The 14007-nt window shown below is 54.7% G+C and overlaps 2 protein-coding genes across 2 annotated transcripts; both read right to left on the reverse strand.

The window, feature by feature from the left end:
* Positions 1 to 2001: 2001 nt before the first annotated feature.
* LOC109741915 (uncharacterized) lies at positions 2002 to 2583 on the reverse strand. The gene has a single exon (XM_020301003.1). It carries the CDS (start codon positions 2581 to 2583, stop codon positions 2002 to 2004), a length of 582 nt encoding a protein of 193 aa, XP_020156592.1.
* A 4043-nt stretch (positions 2584 to 6626) lies between these two features.
* Positions 6627 to 10017, reverse strand: LOC109741920 (probable inactive receptor kinase At1g48480). The gene is made up of 2 exons (XM_020301009.4): positions 8476 to 10017; positions 6627 to 7632 (listed from the first exon to the last, which is right to left on the reverse strand). The coding sequence occupies exons 1-2, from the start codon at positions 9842 to 9844 to the stop codon at positions 6986 to 6988; spliced, it is 2016 nt and encodes a 671-aa protein (XP_020156598.1). The 5' UTR covers positions 9845 to 10017; the 3' UTR covers positions 6627 to 6985.
* Positions 10018 to 14007: the final 3990 nt, after the last annotated feature.

A 14007-nucleotide genomic window follows, 5' to 3' on the forward strand; every position in this document is an offset into this window, starting at 1 on the left:
GATCACCAATTGGGCAAAGAAGTTAGGGTCTTTTTTATTGCGAGAATAATTGCCATGTCGTAATCTGGGTGTGTGTTGTAACAAACTCTTCTCTCCGTATTTAATATACGAGATAATTTTTTTTGCCTCCGTTTCAAGAAAAAAGAAGAAGGATGTGCAGCGCTGCAACTGCAAGTACTACTGAGAATCACCAATAACCTCAAGAACTTGATTGAGTCGTGTCAGCAGCTTTTCCATCGTTTTCCTTTCTTTCCAGAAGGCACTCGACAGCATCTCTGCGAGGCCATCCCATCCACACCAAAAGTCGCCACCAAACAGTACCGCTCTATCCGTAACATAACAATAATCCACATTTATTCGTTTCCTGATAGTGGACTCTTTTTCTGCAGGTTTTGCCACGGGCTAATATAGCATGCTGGAAAAGTCAGGGGCCGTCGCCCACGGCTTCACCTACGACTACGAGTGTCGCTCTTGGGCGGCATCGAACTCGACAGTTGGGTGGCCCGAGCCTCAGTACATATCTTGAGTGTTTGACAAAAAACTATCATTTTAGGGGGGTTTTTGTCCCACAGAACTACCACTTTGAAAATTTTGACCGAAAACTACCGAAAATTTCTTAATTTGTCCCTAAAAACTATCAGTTTCATTTGATGATCGTTTTAGACGATTTAAACAGAAAACTGACAAAACCGGCCCACCCATCAGGGCTAATGTGGCTGAAAAGTCAATGCCAGGGAGACTGGCCCACCCGCAGCCGTCGCCTCCCACCTCCCACCCCCACCCGTGCTGCAGATCGACGCCGCCGGACCCGTGCCCCATCTCGCCGCCGGACCCGTCCCCCCATCTCGCCGCCGGCGGACTCCCGGGGTCCGACGCCGGCTCCCGCCTCTGTCACGGACGCGCCCAAGGCCCCAAGAAGCAGGCGCGCCACCTGCCTGTAGCGGACGCGCCCGAACCGGCTGCCAAGGACGCGACTCCGCTGACTTGCCGCCGCCGCCCAGTGCCCACACGCGGTAGCTCTCTAGTCGCAGGGGCATGGGCCGTCTCGCGCACCAAGACGAGCGGGCGACGGCGCTAGGCACCAGCGACGGGAGGAGGAGATGAGGGGCGACCAAAGGGAATTCCGGCGAGGCGGCGGACGCGAGGCAGCGGATCTGGTCGGCGACGAGCTGCTCAACCTGCTCGCCGCCAGCCCCGACAGACTAGCTTCCGGCAGCAAGGGCTCGCCGCGACGGTAGTCCTGATTCCGGGGGAGGGAGAGCCGGCCTTCGGCGGCAACCAGGACGACGACGACGCGGAGGACGCCTCGCCGGGCAGCAAGGAGCTGGCGACCACATCGTGCAGCAGGGGCGTCTCCCCGGCGGGCGCATCACCAGAGTTTGACCTCGTTCCCTCCCATGCACAGAAGCTGTTTGTGAAAATGCCAAAGAAAGATAGAGAGAGGAGGAAGAAGAATGACGTGTGGGTCCCACCTGTAATAACGGTCAACTGAACGGTCAACATGTTTAAATCGTTTAAACTGTCTATTGCCTGAAAGTGGTAATTTTTAGTCATAAAATTAAGAATTTTTGGTAGTTTTCGACCACTTTTTAAAAAGTGGTAGTTCTGTGGGACGACGACCCCAATTGTGGTATTTTTTGTTAAACACTCTACATATCTTACAGCAACTTCAATGGGGCGACTCATTTCTCCCGCGGCCGTCCGTTTGAGTCGGCGCAGACAGAAAAGTCGGCACAACGCGCCGACCTAAACGGACGCGCGTCCGCTTTCGTCCGCCTGCCGACCCATTCTCAGTCCCATTTTGAGCCGGATTTGCGTCGGTGCGGACATAAGACGGACGCGCGCGCTCGCCCTCTTTCCTCACTGGGCCCGTCGGTGGCACATTGGATTGGCCTCTTCGCATCAAACAGCACACCCTCGTCCGCCTGCTTCGTCGCTGACGCGGCCATTTTCTCCGATAAAAAGATAGTTTTAGCGTACACAGATAAAAGAAAAGACCAACTACTCGTCGCTTTCCGACTCCGACTCGGTAATGTCCTCCTTCGACGTCTGAATGTAGGCGTCAGCATGCTGCTCGTCTTCAGAGTCCCAACCCGACGTTTCTCGTAACTTCAATTTCAATTGAGCGGCCTGCTTCCGCGAACGCTTGTCCTCCCGATAGGCAGCTCGCTCTGTCCTCCTCGCGTCCCTCTCGAACCTCCTTTGCTTGTAGAACTGGCGCTCGTCGACGATGTCCTGCGGGAAGCGTTCGCGCCACACCACCATGGCTTTCACGTCCATCTCGGCGATGGCGAGGCGACGCTGCCGCCTCCGGTGGACACGACGATCCTCGTCGGTGAAAAGCCGCGGGAGAGGCGCGAGATCCTGCGCCCGCTGGCTCGACACGTCGGGAAAATTCATATCCCGACTAGGCCTCAGGAGGCGCCACGCCGCCGCGTCGTGCGCGAGGGCCGCCTCATCTACGGTGTCGAAGGTGCTGAGGATGAGGCGTTTCTCGCGAAACCAGATCTCGAAGGAGAAGCCGCCGGAGCGGCGCTCGCGGACTCCGCGAAAATCCGAAACGCCAAGGCGGCGCATCGACATGGTGACGCAGAGGCGGCGAGACTAGTGAGATGGGGCGAGACGAGTGGGCGGCGTACAGAGTGTGGAGGGAGCGCCTTCTTATAACGAGCGTCGGCCGCGGCGCGCGCGAACCTTTCCCGCGCGCTGGAGCGCCAAAATCAGGGCGGCGGCACGGCCGCTGGCATAATCTAAAACGCGCACGGTCATGAAATGAATCGGCCCGTTGGGCGTACTGCCGACCTAAAACTAAAAGAGCGGACGGCGGGCTAGCGGCTGACCCAAACGGACAAAAAAGCCGTTCGTTTGGGTCGGCCCGTCGGAGTTGCTCTTAGTCTGGAACCCGGCGTCAAAGTCTCTCACGATCAGGTGTTTTTCTTCTACTTTTCCTTGGTCAATCCTGAAGGTTCTAAGTTCCAACATGACAGCGACCCGGAGATGATTAAGATTTAATGAGACGAGTACGGTGATTAAGATGGTGCTGTGCGTCATATCGTCATCGGCAGGTGGTGGCAAGTACTACCAGATTCCTTGGTTTGCGCTTGTTTTTTCTAGAAGACGCCGATATGTTCCCGGTACTAGGAGTATTTTTCTAAGTCGTGCTGAGGAATGAATGTCTTCTTGGCTCGTGTCAGAATTGCTTTGCTATGAGGTCAATGGTCGAATAACAGTTGTTCTATTCCCACAAAAAAAATGTTTGTTCTACTCTCCTTGGAATATATGTTCCTTTCGTTAAAGAAAAGAAAAGAGAGTGGCAGGGTGAATGTTCTTGATGTAGTTCCAATATAGACAAGGAAAAGGAGAGATGAGCATCACCGTCGTCTTTAATCCAAAAACTGAAAGCGTCTCGTCAAGTTAAGACCTCCCCTGCATGCATCGTTCCGATGCAGAAGCCGGGGGCAAGCCTCCTTTTTCAAAAAAAAAAAAGAGTTAAGACTTAAGACCTCCCCTACGTTTTCATTGTTTCACATCCAAGGCGCTTACAAATCAACAGCGATGGGTGCGTGGGAGACACGGAGAAGATTTCGCTCTCTGCACAATTTAAAGCATGGTCCTGCTCCCTCCCTCCGCAACTGATTCAGAGCGAGAGAGCACGCGCGGGGTCCCTCCCGTGATCTTTCAAGATCATCAGGAATTCCATATGCAAGCATACGAATAGCCGTCGAAGTGCATTTCTGGTAAGAAGAGAAGTCAATCTTGACAAGGGCATCCTCTTTGCACTCAAAGTATGGGTCATAGCCTACCACTCCCTCCCGAATACGATTAAACAAATGTCTCCTCATCCGAAATCGGCGACGAAATTGATGTGGTTTGAAGAGTACGGCATTCTCAAAGTAATCGGCATAGAGAAAGGTTTGGCATCTCCCCCTATTGCGGTTCAAGGCCGGAGCATGGTCGGGGATTGATCCCCTGAACCGAGGCCGCTTCCTACTAATGTGGTCATGGACGACCAATGCAGCCATCACAAGCTCTTCATCATCCGCGGATGGATCATCCGACGAACAAATGAAGTTGTGAAAGAAATACTCATCCAAGCTATCCATGGTAGCTTGTGAGCAAAGCGTCGAACACCTTGCGGTCGTGGTGAAGACGCAGCCGAAAAGAGCACGTTGAGCTCCCCTCGCAGGCAGCAAAGCAAGGTTGGTGTTGGTGGATGGGCGCCCTGCGGCAATGCAGCGCATGCCGAAAGTTGTTGGGTTGACGGGCGGCCACGTCGGGCGTAGCTTCTCTCCCACCGGCCACAAGGAACCACGAACGCCGGCAAAAAACTCTTCCGTAATGTGGGCATGGGCCAGCTATGGCATGGCATGCCGTGGTCGTGGTCGTGGTCGTGGTTCGAACGGTCTGGACGAAAGGCGACGCGGCTGAGAACGGGGGTGGCGGCGGCGATGGGGGGGGAGGGGAGGGCGGAGGGGGGGCAGGGCAAGAGAAAATTGGGTGTGTCCCCTACGGGCGGGCCGGGAGGGGGGACAAGGGCACCTGTACCGTCCGTCCGCGCGTGTTCGTTTAAACGCAAACGCGGCCCAAAGTTGAGCCAGAAATGGGTCGAAAGCGGACCGAAAACAGATATTGGCCCGTTTGCTCCCGCGCGCTGAGCCGCGTTTTCTATCCGTCTACCTCAAACAGACGCGGCCGAATCATTTGAGATGGTGCGTTGGAGTTGTCCTGACTGACTTGGTAGCCCATCCAGACATTGGAGGCGGGTATGGGGGTCCGGAAACTGCACATCAAATACGACTCGCTAGGATAGGATGTGCAGCACTGCAACTGCAAGTACTACTGAAAATCACTAACCTCAAGAACTTGATTGAGTCTTTGCAGCAGCTTTCCATCATTTTCCTTTCTTTCCAGAAGGCCCTCGACAGCATCTTTGCGAGACCATCCCATCCAGACCGAAAGTCACCACCAAACAGTACTGCTCTATCCGTAACAATAATTCACATTTATTCGTTTCCTGGGAGTGGACTCTTTTTATGGCATGCTGGAGAAGTCAGGGGCCGTCGCCCTCAGATTCACCTACGAGGGGAGAGGGTCGCTCCTGGGCGGCAACCAACTAGAACCCCAGCGTCAAAGTCTCTCACGATCAGGTGCTTTTCTTCTACTTTTCCTTTGGTCAATTCTGAAGGTTCGAAGTTCCAACATGAGCGTGACCCGGAGATGATTAAGAAGATTTACTAACGGAGTAGGGTGATTAAGATGGTTGCTGTGCGTCGTGTCGTGTCGTCGTCGACAGGTGGTGGCAAGTACGTACGTACGTACGTACGTACCACCAGATGTCTTTGGTTGCACTTAGTTTTTTTCTGGACTAGAAGACGATGACGTGTCCCTTCTTGCTAGCGGTATTTTCTAAGGCGTGCTGGTGCTGGGGAGTCCTGGCCCGTGTCAGAATTGTTTTGTTGCGTGGTCAATGGTCGAAGCGACAGTTTAGAATTGTTTTGTGTGAGGTCAATGGTCGAAACAACAGCTTTTCTACTCTGCTGGGGCATATATGTTCCTTCGGTTAAAGAAGAGAGAGTGGCAGGGGGGGCTGCCGGAATGTTCCTGATGTAGATGGGCAAACATAAAGGAGAGACGAGCATCGTCGTCGTCTTTCATCTGGAAACCTGAAAGCAAGCATCTCGTCAAGTTAAAGACCTCCCCTACGTTTCCATTGTTTCACAAAGACTTTTGTACTAAAAGAGAGATGGGATGGGCGCGCGGGAGACACGAAGAGGATTTCGCGCCCTGCAACATTTGAAGCATGGTCCTGCACTGCTCCCTCCCTCCGCAACTGATTCAGAGCGAGCGAGCGAGCAGGCGCGCGGTCCCTCCCGCGATCTCCCCCGATCAGTCATCACATGGGCGCAGGGGGCCAGACTCCAGCGGCAACATGTGACCCGCCATCGTCGTTTACCTGCGAGAACTGGGATCCTCGACGATCTGGGGGGCACGGGCCAAAATTGTAGGTGGCCCAGGCTACCAGAACCATTGAAACGTAGTGAAACCCGCCCCGACATCGGTCAGTTCCGTGCACAGCACAGACACGTACGCACGCCGCTAGGGTCCTAGCGCTGTCGCGTGCACAGAACCAAGTCCCCAGGGATGATGCTTGTTCGTTGAGCGCTTGCCATCTACCGGGACCTAGAAACGCTACGAGATTCAGCGCTTGGATCATCCACAGCAACTACAACAACTAAGATGATAGCTTTGAATCATAATCATCATCGAGCGTGTACAGAACCTCTGGTTTTGCTCTCTCGACCGATGGATGGATCCCAACATGGCTGTACCTCCCAACTGTTAATCAACAATGAGAATCAATGATGAGGAGCAGGCAAGTCGCTATGCGCATCAGGCGAAATTCAATTCAGTTTCCCTCCCCGCCCCTGCCAGTTCAAAACAGTCCCGCTCGCCCCGCCGAAAGCCGGAAGCCGTGCCACCCGACCCGGATCGAGACAGACACAGCACGCAGTAGCTTTCAACAGCAACTGGAGCCATCCAAAGCACCACGCATGACCCACACACACACAGCCAAACTGGCCATGCCCATCGGCGACAACTCGATCCACAGGACAGACACCAGGAACTCACCAATGGTTTTCGCCAACGAGTTCCAGGCAATTTGATCGGGCTGAGTAATTACATGGGGACAGCTAAAGAACCAACCTAATCAGCTAGAACAATAGCTAGACAAATTAAGCAATCGCACAGTTGGGCATGCATTCCATCCCTAAACACCACCACGCAATCACCCACCACACAACAGACACAGTCAGTCAACAACACCAAGACGACGACGACAACGAATCCGATGTTCGCTAAAAGGAAGAGATGAAAAAACAGCCGGCTCCGCCGTCGAAGAAGATAGCATTCGTCAAGTCTATGAACGGAATGAATGGGGCTACAGCAACAGGCAGCCGGCTCCTTTCTCTCATGCCATTAGAGATCAGGGCGAGGAGGGGCCCTCGACCATCTCATCGCCCTGATTCAGGGTGCTCTGTTGTTGATTAGTTTCTTCGGTGCTTCCACCTGACATCTTGATCTCCTCGATCCGCACAACGACATGGGACATCGTCGGACGGGCGTCTGGGACCTGGGCAACGCAGTCTATAGCGAGTTGTAGAAGCTGAATCATCTGTTCTTCGGAGCTCTGGTTCCTCAGGAGCTCCATGTCAAACACCTCCGCAGTCCACTCAGAGCGCACGACGGACTGCACCCACCTGGGCAGGTCGACGCCCTCGTCGTTAAGAGCAGCCTGGCTGGGGGCCTTGCCGGTGAGCAGCTCGAGCAGGAGAACACCAAAGCTGAACACATCAGCCTTCTGGGACACCCTCCGGGGATCGGTAACCTCTGGAGCACGGTATCCACTGGCGCGAGAAGGTCCAGACGATGATGAACCAACAAGGGTGGCAAGGCCATTGTCTGAAACACGTGCTTGATACGACTTCGACAGGAGGATATTGGATGACTTGATATTGCCGTGCGAAGTCGAAGAGCTTGTAGAGTGGATGTACTCGATCCCACGGGCTGCAGCAAGGGCAATGCTTGATCTTATCGTCCAGTCAAGTGGGGTGCGACCAGAACCTCTGTTCCCTGCGTGACAAAAAATGATCAACACCGTGTGAGATTAGAGTTCAAGGTTCATCTGTTACATGGTCAAGTGACACAATGAAGATACAAACATAATCAATGAAAAAACTACTGCTCTACCAACTACAACAGCTTCCCAAGATTTTGTTTCGTCTAATCAACACAAAGTATACAAACAAAGAATAGACCTAAAGTAAACAAACAAAGAATAGACTTAACCACAATTGAGGAAAGAATATGGGACTATAAAAAGCAATCAACGGTTCTATCAACATTCTGCAAAACTGGAGCAGATTGGTAACCCCAAACCTGAAAGGGAGCAGTTGACTGCAATACAAGTATCCTAGCCATAAACATAGTCTCAGACCACAAGGAATAGCAGCCAGAATAGTCAGAATATGATTTTAATAATAATACCCAATAAAGAACACTTAAAATCCAAATACTTTGGATATCAAGCAAATAAACAAGATCTGCATCAAAATTAGCTTGACGTGTCGCCTTCGACAAGACACACCTAGACTAGAGATAATCAAGCCATGACAGATGTAATAATAGCTACACCCTCTGTTTCTAAATATAAGACGTCCGGTTGGTTCAATTTAAACAGCCAAAACATCTTATATTTCGGAATGGATATAGTACAAGACAATCGCCCCTCAACAACTGCAATCCAATTCTCACACATTTACGAGAAAATCAAGTACCACTCTACCATCGCCATGGACGAAAAATGCGAAAATAAGATACACACAAGCACGAGCACAACATATGCAGAACAGTAATATAATGATCAGAGTATGAGTACAGAAAAACTGTAAAGGAACTGGGATGTGGAATTCTCACCGTGCAAGACTGCAGAAAGGCTCCCCATGGGCATGAAGTCGTACACAAGCAGCTTCTCATCTTTGCTGTAGTAGTAAGCACGGAGAGGCACAATGAACTCGTGCTGAAGCTCGCCAATGTCCGCAATGCGCTCACGGAACTCTGGCTCAGACATGGTGACATCCTTGAGCCGCTTCACCGCCACGGTAGCGCTGGATTCAAGCACAGCCTTGTAGGTCGTCCCGATGGCACCTTTGCCAAGGACCTCGGCCGACGCGCGGAGCAGGTCCTCCAAGTCGAACGGTTGGACGGCGGCCGCTGACCCGAAGAAGACCAGCTTCTTCCCTGAAGTCGATTGACCACTGGGGTGGCCCACGGTAGCCATAGGCGCCACGGCCGCGCCGCTGGGCAACTCTGGGGGTTTTCGGCCGCCGGGGATGACGGCGGGGGATGGAGATGGAGGCGGCATCTCGAGAGCCCGTGTCTTGGTGCGCCCCGACCTGCGACAGAGGCAGATGAGAAGGAACAGGAGAAGCGCGGCGCCGACGACGGAGGATATGGCGATTCCGGCAATGGCGCCGCCGGAGAGCCTGTTGCCCTTCTTGTCAGTTTGTTTGTCGTTTCCGCTGTTGGGGATGTTCGCCGACGGTGTTGTCGGCGAGGGCGTCCTCCCCGCCGGAGCCGGAGAAGGAGGAGGGGCCTCGCCAGGGCAAGGGCCGAGGGGCCCGCCGCAGAGGGACGACATCCCGAGGAACGCCGCGCGCGGCTTGGAGCGGAGCGAGGCGGGGATGGATCCGTTGAGCCGGTTGAAGGAGACGTTGAACTCGCGCAGCTGCGGCAGCGGGAGGTCGGGAATCTGGCCGACGAAGCGGTTCTCCTCGAGGAGCAGCGTCTTGAGCCGCGTGAGGTTGGCGAGGGCCGGCGGGATGGCGCCGGAGAGGCCGTTCCCGCCGAGCGAGAGGTGGACGAGGGCGGGGAGCGCGAGGAAGGGCGCCGGGAAGTCGCCGGAGAGGCGGTTCCCGTTGAGGAAGACGCTGCGGAGCGCGGCCATGGAGGCGAAGTCGGCGGGGAGGGCCCCGCGGAGCGCGTTGAGGCGGAGGCTGAGCGTGTGCAGCGCGGTGAGGTTCCCGAGGGAGCCCGCCGGGACGGCGCCCGCCAGCGCGGCCCCCGGGAGGCGCAGCGCCGCCACGCGGCCGGCCTCGCAGGTGACCCCCGTCCAGGCGCAGACGGTGGTGGGGTCGGCCACGTTCCAGGCCACGCGCTGGCCCACCGCGGCCCGGAAGGCGACGAGGGCCCGCGCGTCGGACGCGAGGTCGGCCGTCGCCGCGCCCCACGCCGCGAGGATGGCGAGGACGGCGAGGGCCGCCGCCGGTGGCCGGCGCGACCGCATCGCGGCGGTGGGGTGTGGGTGGAGGGGCGGGGGAATGGGCGCTGGCGGTGTGGTGTGGAGTGGCTGTTCCGGTTTGGGGGGTGGGCTGCTGAACAGCGAGCGAGGAATGGGGCTGGGGTTGGGTGGGTCGGCGGGGGGAGGGAGGGAGGGAAAAACCCTAGAAACTCCCGTGCGGATCTGGCGGCACGGCCTCTCGGCCGGGTTTTATTCCGCGGGGGTTCGGGTTTGGTGGGCGGCCGCGCCCGCTGACGGAGACGGGGGTGGGAATGCGCGTTGGCTCGTCTGTTTGGTTCGCTCGGTTCCCTTCCCGGCGAGGGGATTCCCAGATTCCGCTTGACGGGGACGGGACTGGGGGACGACGGGATTGCGACACCGGACTGCCTCGGGGCGGGCGCCGAACAAATGCGTGCTGCTCCGCGTGCGCTGCGCTGCGGGGGCAGCCGGGCAGGGAGGGATTGTTCTGAGCTGGAGCAGCCGCGTCAGTTTCACTTTCTTCCTGATTTTCACTGCGGTTTTCTTTACCTCCGTGCCAATTCTGGAGCGTATACTTGGTTAATATTTACTGCTCTTCCAGCGTTTGCCTGAGAATTTCCGGCGATCGATCGATCCGGCCCACCGGTCGGCCGCCGCTGATGAAAGGTCGCCTGAAAAGGTCAGAGCGGCCTCTCCGTGTTGACTGGTACCACAGCGTCCGTCTGTCGTCACAACGGACGCTTGGATTGGATTGTCGTGCGGCAGTGGTGAACCGGGCCGAGGTTCCGTCCCGGAGCAAGCAAGGAAGCGGATTCTATGATGCCACGCACCGGCACGGCCCGTTCACGTGCCGGCCGGTGGATTACCGGGCGATTGCGGGCGACTTTTTACATGATGATCGTCTCGTCATTAGCCAGCGTGAAACACTTGCCGTGCCGGGTGTTACAAAGCACCACTTTGGGTCGGCGAAACCATCGCCATCTGGCACACGCGCGTCACTGACGCCACGTGTCGCTCCGTATCGTCCTCCGCGTGGCCGCAGGCTACGTGTTCGTTGCTCGACCTCGTGCTGCGTCATATCCCCGTAGGATAAAACCTTTGCTTTGCTGGTGCTTTCTTTCAGGAATCAACACCCGTTTTCTGTTTTGGTGTAACATAACACGTCTGTCTATTGGAAATTACAGAACGTGTTTGCCATAGTCAGCGTTTGGCAGGGTTCGTTCGTCTACTCTACTCCTGCGTCAATGCCTACGAAACAAAAGAGGATGGTTCTAAATGAGTGCTTTGTTGTGGTTTATGGCGTGGCTGAGAAGGCGTCTCCCTTCTGTCATCTCCCCTGGCGCGCTCGGGCGGACTACGCGCGCTTGTTGCACGAGGAAGCTGAAGCGTCGGGCGAACTACATGCACGTGTTGCACGAGGAGGGTGAAGCGTCGGGCGAGGCTACGGTCGTAGGAAGCATGCGAATTCAATCGTATGGTTACGGGGGAGTGTGTTGGGTACAACAACCCCAACTAGTGTAAGACCGCCTAACAAAATCGGTTGTTGCCCTCTTATTACGTTTGACCTTTTCTTTCTGCCTTCCATCTTTCTTGGCGTGCCCGGGCTCACACATGAGTGTGTTGCATGCGGAGAAGAAAACGAGGAAGGTGAAGCGTCGAGTGGGATTGCGGCCATTGCTTGCATGAGAATTAAATCCTATGAGTACACGCGTGTACGTTGTGTGGCGAAATGAAGAGGGGTAAGACCGTCTAAGAAAATCGTTCGCTACCCCCTCCAGTGAGCTCTCTGGTATAGGGGTCCGAAGTTATGTGCGGCCTAATTAGGAACGGTGGGAGTGCATGATAGTTTTGAATGTGTGCCTGCTGAAGTATGTGGCGGGCATAAGATCATTTATTTCTCCCTTTCATCTGCCTTGGTGCGCTCAGGCGAACTACATGCGTGTGTTGCATGAAGAGAAGGAAACCTGGAAGGTGAAGCGTCGAGCAGGATTACAGCGATGGCATGCATTGGAATTAAATCCTATGGGTATACGCATGTGCGCCGTGTAGCGACCTTAAGAGGGGTAAGTTCGTTTAAAAAAAATCGGACACCACCACTCTTGTTCGCTCCTTGGCATCAACGTCTAAAGTTATGTGTGGCCTAATAGGAATGGTGGGAGTACTCCTACATTAATGACAAGGAAACAAAAGACGATAGTTACGTGTGCCTGCTGAAGTATATTGCGGGCCTAGGATCGTTTATTTCTCCCTTTTGTCCGCATTGACACGCACGGGCAAACTACATGCACGTGTTGCACGGAGAGAAGGAAAAAAAGAAGGTGAAGTGTCGAGTAGGACTACGGTGGTGGCATGCATTGGAACTAAATCCTGTGGGTGCACGCACGTGCGCTGTGTAGCGACGTGAAGAGGGGTAAGATTGTGTGACAAAATCACTTACCCTGTTGTTTGCTCCTTGGTGTCGACATTCAAAGTTGTGCATAACCTAATTAGGAACGTGTGCGGAGTACTCCTACATTAATGACGAGGAAACGAAGAGGATACCATTATGGGTGCTTGTTGAAGTATATGGCGGGCCTAGATCCGTTTCTTTCTCCCTTCCGTCTTTCTTGGTGCATGTCGGTGTCAAAGCCGGCGGATCTCGGGTAGGGGGTCCCGAACTGTGCGTCTAGGATCGATGGTAACAGGAGACGGGGGACACAATGTTTACCCAGGTTCGGGCCCTCTCTATGGAGGTAATACCCTACTTCCTGCTTGATTGATCTTGATGAATATGAGTGTTACAAGAGTTGATCTACCACGAGATCGTAATGGCTAAACCCTAGAAGTCTAGCCTATGAGTATATGGTCATGAATCTCTGTCCTGTCCGGACTATGCTCTCCGGTTTATATAGACACCGGAGAGATCTAGGGTTACATGAGGTCGGTTACATAGGAGGAAATCTTCACAATAGGTCGCCTAGCTTGCCTTCCACGCCAAGTAGAGTCCAATCCGGACACGGACATAGTCTTCAGTCTTCATGTCTTCGCGGCCCATCAGTCCGGCCCATGGATATCAGGCCGGACGCCCGAGGACCCCTTAGTCCAGGACTCCCTCAGTAGCCCCTGAACCTGGCTTCAATGACGAGGAGTCCGGCGCGCAGATTGTCTTCGGCATTGCAAGGCGGGTTCCCCTTCTTCCGAACCCCAAGGTAGTCTTCGGATGTGACGATTGTATCCGGACCTGTGTATATAATTGCAGAAAATACAATACTCCACGAGTCCAATCTGCTGACAACTGTTTATGACATTGTATCACGCCTGCCCGGTTATTATTTCCAACCGTTGGCTAGCCCGTCGCCCCACGTCTCGGGAAGCGGTTTTATTGGCACGTCTTGTCAAAGCAGAGATCGTGTCCCCTTATTCACGGGATTTTCAATAATGTAGGTATGGGTAACCCAACCGTCCCCTGGGTACAACTCTTTGGGGATAGGTAAGTTTCAAGACCCAGGAGGGGACGCTCGATATTCTGGGCCTTCATATAGGGACCCAGACTTGTCTTTTTCTTCCGCGCTTGCTTCTTCCTCAACCCCAGCCACCTCGAGTTCTAGCCCTCGAGTTCCAATCACCACCAGTCCCAATCATGTCCGGGTCCAGCCGTTTAGGCCGGCGGGTGGCCTCTTCCGTCACGGAGGAGGATATTGCGAAGCTCCGCGTAGCGAGGCACCTGGCCCCAGAAATCCTTCATCGGCTTCCTGCCGAGGGGCAGATTATTCCCACCCCCAAATTTGGCGAGAGGGTAGTATTTGTGTCCCACTTCCTCCATGGGTTAGGGTTCGCGCTTAACCCCTTCGTCCGGGGGCTCATGTTCTACTATGAGCTAGATTTTCACGATCTGGCCCCGGACTCTGTTCTTCTCATCTCAGCATTCATCGTCACGTGTGAGGCCTTCCTCCGGACTCCTCCGCACTTTGATTTGTGGCTCAAGACTTTTGATGTGAGGCCGCGGGTAGGGGGAGCAGGCGGAGTGCGGCAGTGTTGTAATAAACAAGCTTGCCAGCACGGTTTGGTTTGAAGGATCCTTTGCCGAGTCTTCTGAACTATGGCAGCAGGGGTGGTTTTGTGTCAACGAGCCGCGGGGCTCCAAGTGGGTGGCTACGCCTGCGTTCCGACCCAGCCCTCCGACTCAGCTTGCTTCATGGATCAACAAGGGG

This window comes from Aegilops tauschii, chromosome 4 (assembly GCF_002575655.3).
Source record: "Aegilops tauschii subsp. strangulata cultivar AL8/78 chromosome 4, Aet v6.0, whole genome shotgun sequence".
Classification (NCBI taxonomy): domain Eukaryota; kingdom Viridiplantae; phylum Streptophyta; class Magnoliopsida; order Poales; family Poaceae; genus Aegilops; species Aegilops tauschii.

What these genes read in the sequence shown, in the direction of transcription:
- LOC109741920 (XM_020301009.4), bottom strand. Translation starts at nt 9,844, where the DNA reads ATGCGGTCGCGCCGGCCACCGGCGGCGGCCCTCGCCGTCCTCGCCATC. An exon ending in CCTTTCTGCAGTCTTGCACG is followed by an intron (nt 7,633 to 8,475) that starts GTGAGAATTCCA and finishes TTTGTCACGCAG; the next exon opens with GGAACAGAGGTTCTGGTCGC.
- LOC109741915 (XM_020301003.1), bottom strand. Translation starts at nt 2,583, where the DNA reads ATGTCGATGCGCCGCCTTGGCGTTTCGGATTTTCGCGGAGTCCGCGAG.